Source organism: Trachurus japonicus, chromosome 22 (genome assembly GCF_045865225.1).
Source record: "Trachurus japonicus isolate A0001 chromosome 22, Traja_1.0".
Classification (NCBI taxonomy): Eukaryota; Metazoa; Chordata; class Actinopteri; order Carangiformes; family Carangidae; genus Trachurus; species Trachurus japonicus.
Window position 1 is genome coordinate 27,505,798 of NC_140928.1, and position 17,103 is coordinate 27,522,900.

The 17,103-nt window shown below is 43.5% G+C and overlaps 1 protein-coding gene across 1 annotated transcript in view; it reads right to left on the minus strand.

Moving 5' to 3' along the window:
- The window catches only part of alk (ALK receptor tyrosine kinase), a 362,208-nt gene extending 345,353 nt beyond the window's left edge, over nt 1–16,855 (minus strand). The window contains exon 1 of the mRNA XM_085767765.1: nt 15,894–16,855. Coding sequence (XP_085623891.1) covers nt 15,894–16,671 — 778 coding nt within the window. The 5' untranslated portion in view covers nt 16,672–16,855. The remainder of the gene's footprint in view (nt 1–15,893) is intronic.
- Between the last annotated feature and the right edge of the window lie 248 nt (nt 16,856–17,103).

Consider the following 17,103-nt stretch of genomic DNA (forward strand, 5'->3'; position numbering starts at 1 on the left):
GTTCAAACTATCAAACGAGGCAGTATTGATCAAATATGAATCAGGATTGTTACTGCACTACACATTTCACGCCTCAAATGTTTTCAAAAACATACTTTAGTGTATTGTTTAGCTGTAAAATGAGATCGTATGTGACCCGGCTGCCATGTTGAAACCGGTGGAGAAAAATGAAGGTCCGCCCACTCGCTGGTGCGTTCGGTGAACCGTTGCGTCGAGATCCGTTGTCGTCGTATTTGGTGTGTCTGCACCTTTATAGACACAGTGCTTATAGAAAGATGATCATGTGTCTGTCAACATGAATCAAATCCACCAGCGACAGAGCTAATCAGACAGAGATGGCACAATTTCTGTGAGGGAATTTTCTAGTTTCATCTTCCACTTTCCAAATTTCAACAGAAATCTTAACTTTTGCACGCCACTGTGTGTGTGTGTGTGTGTTTGTGTGTCTGTATATATATATAAAGAGAGACAAAGAAAGAGAAAAGACAGATATTGTGTTGCTCATGCTGTGGTTGACCTTTCCCTCTCCTCCCTCTCCTCTCTCTCCTCTAACCTCTGCCTCCATCTCTGGAGGAGTCCCTGGGCCTCCTCCTGCGTGACTGACCCTGGCTTCCTCTGCAGACGGGGCAGAGGTGCTGTGCTGACTGTTCCACCTGTGGCAGCAGTCAGTGTTTCTGCAACAACCAGAGGAGGACCGAGGATCGAGCTCTGCCTCTGGAGCGGAGCCTCCTTCTACACTGTACCGTTGCCAGGTGGCAGCAGCAGCCTCTGGGCACGAGGAAAAAATAAACAAAGAGTGACACACTGCCACTTCAGTACGATATTAATCATTATGGATGGACCCTGCCCAAAGCTGGCTCCAGTCCTTCCCCAGACATAAAGGCAACTATACACGCGCTCAAAATCAATACTCGCTCCTATCCAGATTTGATGAATTTCACCTGCCTGTGAAAAAGCTTGTTGGCTGCTTGCCAGTCAAAGAGGCTGGCATCTCCTGAGCTGGCCCTTGATTAAAATATTGCTTAAATGTTAGTTTTAATGCACAATAACAGCCACTATAACACGTATAACAAGTCCGTAAGGTAGGGAATGAAGACAGGTAAACAGTTTGGTCAGAAGTACAAAGACAACACTCCAGTAAAATATGAGTCTTAACTTTGCCCTCAGCCAAACACATTAAAACAGGAACAAACAACTGATTCAAAGACCAAAAATCTTCTGTTAATTAAACTACTTAACTAGTGCAGATACATCAGAGCCTCTGGCTGGCAAAAGGATTGACTAAGATAAGGCTGCTCCCAGTGTGGCACCAGAGCACCGACCTCCTGGTCAGATTTGTCACTATCAATATCAAGATTTACTCATCTTGATAAATCAACCACACTTTTGCCTAATTAGACACAACATGGTGATCCAATCCCAAAAACCAAACATGGAACAAAGACAATTTTTATGTGAGACAATACCTTACCAATGTTGAGAGGTGGTCTAAAATGATCATTTTAAATCTAATTTAAAACAACAACAACAACTCAGAGACTGCAGATTCAATTATACTTCTGCTGCTTTTATCCTCTAAATGCAGGACTGCATTATAAATTAAGCAATAAATCAATATAATCATGAGTATGTGTAGGTGTAGAATTCCAAAACAAAAAAACTGTCCTCTGGTTTCACCCAGCTGTGACTACCGTACCCTTTTTCGATGCAGCTGTAGCATCTATTTCACCTTATTGTAGCCTCTGTCATTACAGGTTGGCTGGGTTTCCAAAAACAGCAAGGGACAGACGAAGACACTGACAGGCTAACTAGTGCATCAACTGTGTGCCCTGATTGATTGACATAATGACATCGCTCACGGAACTCTGTATAAAAGCCTCCTGTGTGTCTTCGCAGCCGTTGAAAGAGTGAGATTTCATGAAGACGCCAGCCTTGCAGTGATATCTTGGAGCTTATAAGAAAAAGAAAAGAAAAAAGCAAACAAACCCAGCGCTAATCAAAATGCAGAACATCATCGTGGGACAAGGGATGAAAATGCTGTGTAGTCACCTCCCAAAAATTATAATACAGTTGCGTCATTGTTACTGGTTCATGTAAAATACATTATTTAATACATTTCTATCCCAAATCCACAATCCATTATTCAAATGTCTTCTCTATGCATGATCGACATATACCTACATATACCTGCGGTATCACAGCTCTTCTCTCGTCTTGGTGGCACCGCGGCTATGTGACACAAACGCACCCCGTAACCAGTAATCTCTTGTTTATGGGGGCAACCGCCATTCCGACATCCCACCAGTCCGACATTGAAAATTAAGTGTTCCCATTTAGACAATGAGAGGTCTATGAAACATCCCATCATTCCGACAATTTTTGCCTCTCATGGTCATAATGACGGTATTATTTTCTTTTTTCAAACATCCTGCCTTTCGGACAATTCCTTTAATAGCCTATTTTTTTCCTCAAATGATTTTGCACTGGTTGGGCTTAGGCAATGAAGAAAGGAGTTGGTTAAGTTTAGTAAAAAGACCAGGTAAAGGCTAGACAGGCAGACTAGTCCCTGTCTGCATTCTGCTGCGTAATTACGCACAACCATGTGTGTATTCCTCTATCAGCATGTCTTAAAGAAGGGAGTCACCTGTTCAGTAACGCACATTTCCTTATAATGAAAGCCTTGTTGGAATGGTGGGACGTTCGCATGTCGGAATAGCAGTATGTCGGAATGGTGGGATTTGGTAATGACAGCATGTAACCCTTGTTTATGACAGAAAAGACTACACAAAACACACACATAATGTAACATGTGCATGGTAACCCATGGATGATTATAAAAGGCTTCACAAATGCACGACCGGGAGGAGGTTCAGCAAAACAGCGTGGGCGTGACCAGACATGCAGATTCGCTAAATGATGCAATTATAAATCGATGAAAGTCGTATTTTAATCAACATTATGTTTCAAATTAATTATTTCACTCGTAAACCGTGTGTAATAAGTAGGATAATGTATAGTTATACAGAAATAACAGACCGCAGAACGCAGCGCTGGACCAATCAGAGAGCAGCATTCAATAGAGCCGTGTAATAAGGAGAAATAAACCCCTTCAAGTTGTATGGAACCTTACAACCTGTCGGGGTTTATTTCTCCATAACAACCTCCAAATTATATCCCTTATATATTGCCATGGTGTTATCCATCACTTCTGTAAAAAAACAATAAACTTAGAATCATTCTTCTTTATATAACTGGACAGCAGGGATGAGTGACTGCTGCTCGACAAAGCCAGACTGAGACTCCAACTCACAAACTAAGCCCGGCAAAACCCAACTGAGCAGATGTTGGGACTTGAAACTTTTCTCATCGCTGTCCACTCTGCTCCAGCTGAGAAGATAAGCCATCTCCAGGCACTATGAGCTCATCACAGCGGCCCGTGCTGCCTGGTATTCACTTCCAGTCATCGGCAGCAACTCAACAAGTGGCGCTTCCATCCCCTGAGCCGGTCCAGGCCAGTGAGCACGCCGGGGCTCGTGCTCCGATAAGCCACAAAGAGCGGCTCTCGTGGCCATGCTGCTCTGCCTCTTAATCTCGGCCTGTGTGCCCCCCTCCCCAACACACACACACATATGCACACATCCTACCACGATGCCACAGCAACGGTCAGGGTGATGCAGGAGGAGGCCCGTCATGCCAGCCTCCTCTTGGAAAGGTGAATGGACGGGGTGGGGGTGTGAGGCTGTGCAGGCTTCAGGGGATAAGCGGCTTCAGTGAGAAACTGCTCTTCCTTGCCCTTTCATGGCGAATCATATCCCATTAAGCGGGTTTTGTCCTGTGATGAGGATGCTGCTGGTGCTCTTCAACAATCCCATTAGAGATCATAAAGGGAGCTGGGGATGTGGCCTGAGAGCACTCGGGCTGCTTCTCTGAGGCTGCAGGGCTTTGTGTGTACAGCGACGACTTGCACCACATCTGTTAATGGCTTTTTAACTCCAGGTGAATGTTGGGAATTTTTCTTCAGACCGTTCTGTTCTGTTCCTGTCTGAGTCTTTTTCTCTTTTTTTGCTCGGCGGTTAGCGTCGCGGGGACCGGTTAGATTTTGCTCGAATGTAAGTCCGGCTTCAGTTGTGTGAAAAGCAAGACGAAGCTGACAACAAAGAAAAGCTTAGTGGCGGTGCTTCATTGGACTGGAAAGAGAACGGGTGTGTTAGGCTACTCTTTAAATGCTTCCTTCTCTCCTTCCTCATACATGCTTCTTTTCCTTTGATACCTGCGCTGCCAAGCTGCCAGCTGTCAGAAAGGTGGGGGGACTGAAATACGAAGCTTGGACGTCTCCTTCAAGGACCTCTGGGGAAAAATACAACACTCTCCTGTCTGGGTGTGTGTTTTTAATGCCACGCTCATTAAAAATACTCTGATCAATATTTTTATATTACAGCCCATTAAATTGTAAAAGGGGTGACTCGGGTGGTAAAGAATAACCACCCGACTCTCCACATCTCCATCAGCTCTACGATTGGTTCTTCTGGTCTAGTTTTGTATCGTTGCTTTGGTTTTCTGCTCCACTAACTCTGTTCTCCTTGACCTTGTTCCACACCCCACCCAGCAGCTGCAGAGAAAAAGCTCAGACAAACCACAACCACACAACACCACATGCCCATCCATCAACAACCAGCAGCAGGATTTCTGTGTACACAGTAAGGGATATGCGAGGATATAGTGTGGCTTTGAGTTTGGCCATGACACCAACCCCACCTATCTTACCTAATCACTGTTACCACATAAGCCTGACATCCACACCACTCAGGAGTCCTGAAAACTGATACCTTTGAAAGCAGGGGAGACCGGGGACGGTTGTACCGTTTTTGACACTTCAGAGCTCCTTTAAGCAGTGTGTTCAAAATGTGAGACACACTAGTTACATGTGTCTGCTATTAAATAGGCGTAATCTCTGCAACACAAACAGAAAATACATGGTTAATCTCAAACACAAAGAGTGAAATGTTACAATTCAGCCCGTAGTCTGGGTTAGTTATAACGCTCCCTGGGGTGAAATCGATGGTTTTGCAACATCCCTTTATTATCTCATAGTGTGGTGAATGTTCAGGTCACAACTTGTCCACCAGAGCGTTTTGGAGTTGTTGGATTGTGTATTTGATGAGTTTGATGAGGGAAACCAAGAAATCCCATGAGCCTCCGTATAGCGTAGCTCTGAGCAGCTTGCAGCTCTGCTCCGCCGTTCTAAAAATAGCTTGCACCGACAATTAAAGGTAATAAACCTACTGCTAAAACTATAGGGATTATGGCAATGGGCAAATTTGCAAAAATGTTGAACTATCTCTTTAACATTGTTACAGCTAACCCAGACCCTTGGAGCCGTGCACTGGTTTACCTTACAGCCAACAGCTAAAACATTAGCACTAACAACCTGCATGAAAGATATCTACACAAACAATACACATGATTTAAGTTTGATGAATTTAACTACAAAGCAGGCAATGCTATAACACAAATAAATGAATAATTACTGGCCTTGTTGTCTTTGCTAGAGGTTATTATGCAGTTGCACTCTGCATCTCAACACTACAACTGTGTTTGCTATTCCTCATTTCTGCAGCTAATCAACTAGAGAGTAAACAGTATGCTTCCTGATTACACCAGCACGTAAACCCTGTGTAACGTGCATCATCAGGTGTGTTAGTATGGGGGGGGGGTATCAGTGTGGTGGACATAGCTACACAGACTTATTGTCATTCCTGTGGCTCGGCAGCAGCTCTGCAGCCCCACCCCTCCCCTTGTTTCCCCATCTCCAGCCAACAGGAGAAACTGGACCAAGGTTGCGGAGGAGCTGGGTGACCAGTCTGTGCCGAGCCTCTCTGCAGAGCTTGTGGTCCAACACACAGCAGAAAACCCTGTGTACATAACTTGATGACGTTCCCAACTGCCTTTTCAGCCTTTGTTCATTAAACAGTCCTGTCTGCAGAGCTTATTTTTCCCCCCTAGCAGTTCTTGAATGCTCTGATACATAGCCTGGGACAATATTAGCTCTCCTTTTAGCTCTGGCTGTGCAAGATAAGTGAACATACTATTTTAATTCCCCTCCTTTTCCTCATTGTATTTTCTCCTCACTCTCATCCAGACCATGATTAAGAAGCCCACTGATCTATCATTGTGATGAGCCCCCATGTGAAGCACACCATTGCCTGTCAAAGCCGTGAATGACTGCCTCCTCCATCCATGCGAAATCACCAGGGATGGTGATTAACACTAAAACGGAAGAAATCAGTCTAAAGTGTTTAAATCTCCCCAGACACATACGCAGTCTTTCAGGAGGCTCTCAGTTGTGTGTGGATGCATGTGCTCTCTGTTTCAGTGATGTGTGGTGGTGGTGGCTTATGTGGCTGAGAGGGAATAATCAGAGTATGCAGAACACACCACTGCAGCAGAGTTAGGGACTGGTTAGAGATTAACTGGTGAGCATGCTGGATTGTTCACTAGTATACACATCATTTCCCTTGGGTCTATAGGAGACAACAACAAAGATGAAGCAAGAACTAGTTGCCATCAGAAAGCTAGAAACACATTTAATGAGCAACAACCTTGTCGATTGTCGAAATTTCTGACTTGCAGGAACAAGATTTATTCTATATATAACAAAAAAGTTTTGAAGTGAAGAGGTATGACAGGTTTATAAATCACTGTTACTTTCATCCCTTCTTTTTCTCCTTTCCCTCAGTCACTGGCAGGTAACCAATGAGGGAAGGGGAGTAGGGGAGGAATCAAGCAGTAGGAGACACAGATGGTCTGAGAGACCTCAGTCAGACTAGACCTGAATGATGATGGTGATATTTAATCAGGCTTCTGTTTTGTTTTTTTTACTGAAATGTGTAAAAACACAAAAAGACGGATAATGCTAAACGTCTATATTTCTTGTAGTACATACAGCATTTACAACTAGGATCTGTTATTTTTAGTCAGGCATGGTGTTTTGGTGATTTTTTGTTTTTTAATCCATTCAAAATGTGACTGAGAAATAAATGAATGCTTAGCTTGGAGCCAACAAGCATAGATGATTTTGAGAGGGAGTTAATTTAGCTATAATTACATTGGCAAATTATGCATGTGTATGTAAACTCATTATAAAAGTTAATAAGTACGTAGGTGGAGGTAATATATGTAGAGTTCTAGGTCGACGCAATTTAAGACAACAGCCCATTAACGTAAACTAGTAAAGATTAATTTCATGATATTATGATTTTTTTTATTTTGACATTGTATCAGTGAGGTTCATCTATGGGTGTCATTTCAGATGCACTGATGGATTTATTTTTGTCTATACACACACACACACACACACACACACACACACACACTGCTGCTGTATATTATTTTGCTTAACAAATGATGTAACAACTTACAGAGGTAGAAAAGAGTAAAATTGGGCCTGTGCTGGCTTCGTGACATTTAAATCAGGGAAACAGGTACAAAAATAGATGCTCACATACTGTAGTGCACAGTGTGTTAACTCCCAGAAAAGTATGACCACTCACTTAAGCACATTATTTACTTCTCTCATTATGGAAGTGGAGCATCTCAGGAAGGAAGTGTGCGTTTCATATACAACTAGTGTATGGTGTGCCTTCATCTTCACACCTACCTCTGAGCTAAACTCCTGCACTGAGGCCTCTTATAACCATCACCATTAATCAAACAGGCAGCTTGCAGTTTTTTTGAAGGAACAAGCAAGTGGCATAAATAACTAAAACATCAGGGGAAAGAAAAAGAAGGAGGAAAAGCCCGTGCTGAATAAGAGGTGAGCAAAGCAAAATCAAAGGCAAAGTCACCTTGGGACCGACTAATTTACAAAACAAGCATTAGCCACATTGAGGCTGATTAATATCATAAGAGGTATTAGCTGCTGTTTGTATGGTCAAGGTGTTTGCATGTAGCTTTCCAAGTTTGGCAGGCCCCACGTTTCCATATTTTATTTTAAGCGTGGCCAGCTACAGAATGCTAACAGCTTGTCTGTTTGGGCAACAGTTGCTCTCCCCGAGGTCTTGAGTTGAAGCCAGAGCTGGTGCACAGGCCGAACGTTTCACCAGCCCGGGCAGCCAAATCAAAGATGTCTTTGCTTCTTTTAAATCCAGAATCAACTGTCTCATTACACTGAAAGGAGTCTGTTTGAATCAGACTGTTACAGTATATATGAGTTTGAGTGGGTTCAGGGGGCATCTCATTAAAAAGCATTCATTTTCAGCTGTCCACGCTGGACATAATGACACAGTAGCTGGTTTCTTTCTTAAAGTTTAACTGTGTAACTTCAAATGACTAGAATTATATATGCATTTATAGGCAAATAGATAAACATAGAGAGATTTGTGCCCCTGTCTCCAGCAACTATCAAACTAAATTATTGATTTTAATCACTGTAACAGTCCGTTTCATTTGGCCACCTGTCCGTGACGTCATATCTCCACATGCATCAGCATTATGGTCGCCTGCCAGAGGCTTAAAGTTGACTTTTATCCAGTTTTAAGACCCTTTTCTAGGGTTGGATTGAGGGGTTTTAGCAAGTGGATGTCTGGATCTTAAGTTATCAGAGAAAAAAAGCCAAACAAATGTTCATCAGCTCAGCAGCTCAGCTCCCTGACATCATTGGTAAAAACCTCAGAATCCAAACTGGGAGAAGAGCGAGAACTCCCATGATCCCACACTATTTATCATCGCTGTATTCTCATGATGTTGATCCTTGGTGTCAAATTTGGTGCACTGTGTGTACAAAGGAGATTTGCAGTACTTCATGTGCGTGGGTTAACTGTGCAGCGATCATTTCACTGTTCAGAACAGGCTGACTGATTTCTGAGCAGTGAAAATGGCAAGAAGTTTCAAGTTGTTTATTTTGCAGGTGCTCTCATTATTCACATTTGTAAAGAGCAGCTAATCAGTGAATCTAGAAACTGCTCATAAAAGCTCAGATGCTCTTCTCCACGGCTACACAACTATAGTACTTATCACAGATTGACAGACTCTCCAACTGTGGAGCTGCAACAGAGCAGGTTCTGCCTTTCGTTTTGAATTCCTTACTCTCTCGTCTCCACATTGTACCAACAACCAGTCTGTCATGAAATGAAGTCCACTTAGCAGCTAACACTGAGACACATGCACTTGATCATGCTCATTGAAACTCGCAGTATTGATCGGCGGGACAGGGCCTCATGGGTCCACTGGGGTGTCGCAACACGTCGCCGACTCCTTGACTGAATTGATCATAGAAATGCATAAATAATAAAGTGGCATGTCATTCTGACTTCCGATTGATTTTCCCATTAGCTGCTGATTGATACAAGCTTTAAATGTCGGGAGCTTCATTGATTGCTGTTGAGTCCACGCACTCACTCTTCAATGTCATGTCACTTTTCCTGTGGCTCTGCAGCCTTCCACCTGGACCAACCAAATTAAAGGTCAACAGGTGCACTGTGTCATCGAGCTGCACTGAGTTCCCACCAAGTGACATACACACACACTGCTTTGTTTTTTCCTTTACCTCGGTTCGTCTGAGTGATATCACTTTGACGTCTCACACCTAAACTCCTGTAAATCCAAAAAAGACAATTCCAAAATGCAAGGATTAATGAATTCATAATGTAGGTGGACATGGGTATTTAAGAGGAAGGTTTAGTGCAAGGAGATCAAACCACAGTCTGTACACACTGTCTTTGTTCTTCCTCTTAATCCTCAATATTAGACTCAAGTCGATGAAGCATTAAAGAAGTATAAAGTAATTACTGGTCTGGATATTGTAACCTTAATGAGTATGATCCAGGTTTTAAAAGTCACAGCATGAAATCCAATTCTTCCAAAGTCCACCGACAAGGAGGACGAAACTCTTGATTAGTAGATTGATTAGTACAATTTTGATAATTATTTTGTTACTCATTATTCTACCCTTTCTCTGCATATCACAATCATTATTTAATCTTAAGGTAAATGTCCTGATTGTACCTGTGAAGCACAGGTGGAGCTTTATTTGCAGGCGTTTGGAGTTTTATTGGTCATTCACTGACACATTCACTGCTGCACTGCTAACAACTAGCTAACTCAGCACCATGCCAGCCTCGCCGCTCTGTCTCTCTCTCCCCTGCTTCACACAGTCTTGATACTGAGGCCTAACTCCTGATGGAAGCTCCCCCACTCCTCCAACAATAATCCGTCTCAAACTTAACTATAATGACAGGGTTTCTACGCACGTATAGAAAGTATGGAATTTGATTTTATACACTTTTAGGTCTGGAAAATGGAAACTATAGTATGGAAATATATTTATCTTAATACTTATCTGGGTTTGGTTGTATCTGAAGTTATTTATTATTATTATTATTTGGGTTAATTCTTTTCTATGCACTATTGTGCCTCCAATCTCCTGGAAATTATTTGGTGACATAAGGCATACACATTCAGAATAATAAAAACAAATGATTAATTGCATGATTTATTTACATTATACACATCTATTTAAATGTCACAAATTATTTGAATTTTGTTCACCTAGACATCAGGAAATTAGGGTCCGGAAAACTATGGAATTTGAATTTCAAATACTTGTCACAGATCTCAGGATTATCCTCACTGAAATTGTTCATTTATTTATATTAGTTCATTTCGTTATATTGACAAAACAATTGAAAAGAAGACACAAAATCTCAATATCTTAATATATACAGTACGTATAGAGAGCTCGTCTCTTGTGCTGTGGTGTACCTGAGAAAACAAAGTGCACATCACTCCCTCTCACCCTCTGTGAAACCACTGTAACTCCTCTTGGGGCTAATACACTATGATTTATTGACCTGGTTTGTGACCCCTTGACCACTGAGATCTGCTGATGGAGCCCTGCCGCTTACTCCCAGGTCACAGCTTGTGATAGAGGGGGACTGGGGTTTCGCTATTTGAGCCACCATCCCACAAAACTCCCTCCCGTCCAAGTCAGACTCACTGAGCGCTTTGCTTCTTTCAGCTCTTAAAAAACTTTTCATTTAGTGAAAGCATTCAGACTTTTTGACACATTATATATATTTGATTTATTGTTTTTATTTCTCTTGTGTCACTTGCACTTAAGTCGCCCTGTGTGGTTTTATTTCTTTTGTAAAATTTAGTTCAGAAAAGTTCCTGAGAAATAAAGTTTATCATAATATACTTTGACAGGAGACGAGGGAAAAGCATTTGGGATGAAAACACATTAAAAGTGTTAATCTTTTAAAGGAGAAACCTTTTCCGAAAAGGGCCACAAGCAACATGGGGTAAACAAAGTACCGAGCACGTAATCAGACTTAATAAATTTACTTTTGACTTTATGATTCTGAAGAAATTGCAATAACTTGCCGACGGCTAAAATCCAGCACACACTGGGATTCTCTTTTAAGCCTCTCAGAGCATGGGCTGACTGGCGATGCTTCATCAAAAATCACGGGAGTGTATGTTTGCATTTGGGGCAGAGCTGAGGGGCAAACATGGGGAGAAAAGCCCTAACGTACACAGTTGTTCCTCTCCAGCAGGATGGCAGCTTCTTCTCACTTCAATTAGATCCTGTTAGTTGTGTTTGTAAGGACGCTCTTTGCTAATGGGGCACTGAGGAACACGAACATCTTAAAGAGCTCAGGAGCAGGTATATGCAGGTTAATGAAGCAGGGGTCCCCACTTCCTCCATCCTCTAATGCTGAGATCATTTAATGATTCTCTTGCAACCTATTTATGGAACCGCTTGGTGAACATAACAGAGGTTAATAAAGTAGAGGTCAACTCTTTATCACACCTGCTCAGCGCTGTTTTTCCTCTCCCCTACACTGTAACTCATAGAAGCGTTTCTCGTTAATGACCTCCCCCATAGGGCCCATAGGGCGCGTAGGTATAAATGTACCACGTAGAGTTTAATGCCTTGATTCCCAGAGGCATGCTTGCCTGATTGTCAAATTATTCTGGGGTGCCATGGAAGGTATTTATTTCATGCTAATAGCCAGCATCTTACCGGAGGCTGAGAAAACAAGTGTAACACACACATTACACAGAAAAATGCCAAACACTGGCCAACCAGGGGTGTAAAAGAAAAAAAAAAAAAAAACTGACAGAGCGAGACGCTGCACACTGGAGCCTGGAGTTGACTCATTCTGTATGTGTGGCACACCAGCATAAGAGAGTATGTATTATAGGAGAAGGGGAAACATGGGGATGGAGGGACGTACACAACCGACATATATGTGTGTGTGTGTGTTTTGTGTGATTTCCATCAATAGAGTGTAAATACAGCTGTGTCTTAGAAACTCATAATGTAATAACTTCTCATGGTAATAACTGCGACTCTGCAAACACGCGGCAGACTAATCCAGCAGGGAGCGGTGGTCCTGCGGTGGGAGGCTTATAGAGTCAGTGGAGTTCACCTGAGCTGAGGATACAATGTGCAGACTTGTGCCACCTGTTACTCAGAGCAAATGCCACTTTATTACACTATGACAACTGCACAGATTGAAGTGAAGCTGAATCGTTACTTGAGAGACCAAAGGTATTTTTATACAGTATTTGTGAATCCAATAAGGGAAAAGAAAAAATCACAGGACTTTGCAGGAGAGACTATGGATCGTCTAATTCATAACAATATCTATTTCTATATACAGTAAGTGTATGCAGAATCACAGATAAGTAAATTGCACAACAGACCGTCAACACTTTGAGACAAAATAGCTAACTGAAATGAGCTGTGTGCAAATAGTGTATATTTTATAGATATAGTGTTGTGCAAATAAACACAGAACAGAACCAGAGATGTTAGTATGTTGCTAACACTGACTGCCATCCAGAATAATAATAACGATCATTTGTTCATTTGACATGTAGGCTACCTTCCTGCTACAACAGGAATCATGATTGTAGATTCATCACATGTTGTTGGTGATTCACACAGCAGGAGACAAAGCTGCTTTTGTCAAATCTGAACAAACAAGACGTTATGTACTCTTCGCCACGTTCCTTGTTTGGGTTTTGTCCTATTGATGCCGTTATTAGTCGGTTCCCCACTGTATTTTGACAAAAAACTCATTGAGGTGCTTTCAATATAGCTCATTATGCAAACAGAATTCAAATGAATGGAAGCTTCTGTAGCTCCACACCGAGCCTTCCTCCAGGAAGTCTCTCCTTGCTCCTCTGAGCAGCAGTGATTAAAGACTTGATCAATTTCTGGGTTATGTGAGGATGAAGGATGGAGGAGATAGGAAATAAGCGGAATGATCATGGATGTAATAAACCATGGATGGCAGCCTATTAATTCCAATGAGAGCTTGCTGTCTTTGCACTTCCTTGCCCAGAACAGTCATATCAGTCTGTGTTAATGAATGAAACTGAAACAATATATTATTCTTTGTTGCTTCTTAAGAATTTATATAAACATGATGTGTGGAAATTCAAAGAGTTTTCAGTCAGTCAGCTTCTGGGATGGAACGTCTTTCTCGGCCCGGTTTCATCATGTGGGCTGCAGTGCTCTCTGTGGATATGCAGTCTGTCAGTGTCACAGCAGCAGTCAGCACACAGTATCTTTCCCCTCTCAGCCAATCATTGGTCTGCAGGGCACTGCAGCTCAGAGCAGAACAATTCATCTAAATACTATCAAAGTCGATATTTGGCCAATATCTGCAAAATCCAAATCACGGGTGGTGCAGCTGATAAAGTTAAAATATGCAAATGAAGCATTGTTGTGTTGAATTGCATATTTCCATTACACTTGTGATCCATAATCCACTATGTCTGTCAAAGGAATTTTACTTTGATTTTTTTCTTCATGTTGTTCTGCTACAGATACAAACAGGTTCTTCAAAGTAAACAACATAATAATATGTTTATATCTACCATTCACCACAACACTATTTCTGATCTGATGCCAGATTTAACAGGATTAAATCATTCATCAGTGGCTTCCAAAAACTGTCACAAATCATTATTGTTAAAAAATAAACCTGTCCTGGTCTGATGAGGTTTGGTTACTCTATGTTTTCCATGCCTGCAGTGGTTGTAGCACTGGGTCCATGTATCATAGTGATGATCATATTGAAGCCACCCATCCATGGTGGACATTACAGTTGCAATAATAACCACTATGGCTGCATGGGAGATGATCATGGCTCTCATAGCTGTGTGAGCAGCCATGACTCAAAGCCAGATTCTCTCTCTCTCTCTGTGGACGTCACACTGTTCCTCCTTTTGCTCTGATGACAGCAGTCATAATTACCGCGGCCGCTCCACGTCTTCATCATTTGAACATAAACATGTTATTTTTGTGACTTTGCTTAAATACAGACTGTGTCACTGCATGGTTCACAATCCAATCTGAGCTCTTTGTGAATCCAAAGCTTTGTTTATACAGTCAGTCGTTTTTTTTCCCTCGCTCGCACAGTTACACAGACACACACACAGCTGGAAGCTTCCCAACACAACCAGTTGTGATCCGTTGGCCACTGAGCTACTTCACTCCAACAGTTTGAGCTTTCATTGGTTATAATGAGAAAGTCTTGCCCTAAAGAAAAAGAAAAAACAAACAAACAGCTGATGTCTTTACTGCAAAAAGACCCCATGACAGCATCCCCTGCTGGCTTCCCACCTGCTGACTCTACCAGCTGTGTTGTTGTGTTGCCTGCTGGGAGCTGCAGTGGTGCTGCACCCAGATGCTTCTCCACTACAGTTTGACCATGCTTGCATCTTTTCCATGAATAGAGAGTCAAACGTGCTGATGAATTCATTATTCTGCCATTACAACATACTGTGAAGTTTATGTTTTTCACAAACAAAATGCAATCAAACTCATTATGTAGGCTAAAACAGCAACTTATTGCACCACATGGAGTCAGTCCATCCTGTTCATTGCCGTGTATACAGTATTTACATGTGTTTCTATGTGTACACTCTCCTGCTTGGGGAGGGGGGTTCTTCTTTTCTCCCGTCAGCCTCCAGCTGAGCCGGCCTGTGCTTTGGTTTTGTTTGATGGGTTCCGTTGCATTTTTCTGGGCCAGCCTCCCTCATCAAAGTGATTAAGCAATTACACTGATTGTGCCGATGCTCAGAAGAACGAGGGAAGCACCCTCGAGTATTGAGTGCTAAAGCTTTCTTAGAGATAACGGCTTAATTTGTGCCTAATCAAAATAAAGCCCGTTCTCCTAAATCCCCAACCTTCCCTCTGAAAAGGTGGAGACCTACGGTATGGAGGCGCTGGGACTCCCCGCTGAGGCCCTTTCTAACTTAAGTATCATTACATACGGACCTTGTGCGATGTACAGACCTGCTATTATCAGGCAATAAGGCCGCTCTTTCCTTCTGAATAAAATAATTATGAACCGCTTAGAAGTGATAGCGATGGTTCCTCTGAAGATGCTGCATACACCCAGCCTGGATCCCAATTGGAAATAATCAAAGAGTTTGGGAATTAAATCAACACACAGTTCGTCTCTCAGCACTGCTGTGGGCATCAATAATGAAATATGAGTCTGGAGAGTCCCCCGACACATAGCTGCATAAACACACACACACACACACACACACACACATGATTTTGCCATCAGATCATTACAAATAGCTTTTTTCCATGTGCTGACATTTCTTTACCCGCTCGTTTCACCAAGAAAGCGAAAAGCACCCGCAGCAGCAGCAGCAGCGTCTCCAGACACACTGGATTCACCATCAAAAATTAATCACAGCACAACTTAAATCACAACCGTGACAGAGCAGCAGCGTGGATTGTGGGCCTGTTTGGAGTGTGGGCATGTGTGTGTTTGTGGCGTGCATGTGGGCGTGTGAGGGAGTAACATGGGGGGAGAAAGTGAAAGAGAGACATGATAATGATGAGGGAGAGAGGGACTGACCCCGAGAAGATATCTGGAGGAAGAGGCGCGGGTCTGCGGCGCGTATGGCCGCGGTATACCGATCCTCCATGCCGGGCACTTGCGCCTTTTTCTCGGGCATGAGTCGGACCCTGAGCCGGCCTCCCTCCGCGCCGAGCCACCACTCCAGGATAGTTGTGAGGTCCATTTCCAGGGTGAACACCGGGGCCTCCTCGTACACAGACAGCCCCCCGCATCCCGTCTTCACTATATCCTCTCCTATTTCCACCACTACTTGGTTGGATTTCCTGCTGGCTTTGGTCAAGCCCAATTTCAGAACTTTGGACAGCGGCCGCTTGTAGAAGAAGGGGAGCTGTCCATCAGAGGACGCGTTCCTCAGCTCCGAGTCCGTAGCGGACTTGGGGTCCACAAAAGTAGATATGGTTTTCTGCAAAGGTATGCAGTGCATTTTCAAGTTTGCGCGCACCGTGTAACATCCGCTGAAAGTCTGGCAGTCGCCGTTCAGGGGTCTCTTGATGAACTCCGCCAGGTAATAGCGCAACAGAGAGGGGACCGCAAAATCCACAGCGAGGGTTTTCCTCTTCAGCCTGGAGTTTATGGTTTGGTTCAAGTCTCTCTTGCCTCCGCTCTCCCCGCTGTTCCCCCCGCTGCTGCTGCCGCCGCCGCTGAGGTTGCTGGATCCGGCGGCGGGGGGATCCATCCCCGCCGCGGTCCTTGGCGAGGCGCACTGCAGCCCGGCGATAAATGCCGCAGAACAAACAAGGAAAAACATTATCCCGGCGTTCATGGTGAAATGCATTCGAGTCCCGCGTTTAGCAGAAGCCCCCCTTAAATCCTGCCGCTCACCGCTTCCTCTCTGCTCTGGTCACATACGCAGCGCAAAAAAAATCTCAAAGTGTGAATCGATGATCCTGCGGGTCCTGCGGGTCCTGCGCCTCTTCGCCGGTGCGCACCCGTGGCAAGACGGAGGGAACTGGGTTTTTTTCTTCTTCTTACATTTGTGTGCCAGTGACTGTTGCTGTCCTCCGTTCACCGCACGGAAAAAGTGCCATTCCCCTCTCTGCTCCACGCACACACGCACACGCGGACGGACACACACACACACGCGCGCGCGCACCGCGGAGACAATGCCTTTTATCGCCGGTGCGAACCCAGCGAGTAGCTCCCCGGGACGCTGATTGATATGCCGGTCGGGTCCGCTCCGGTGGCTTTCAAAGACTCCCTGTCTCTT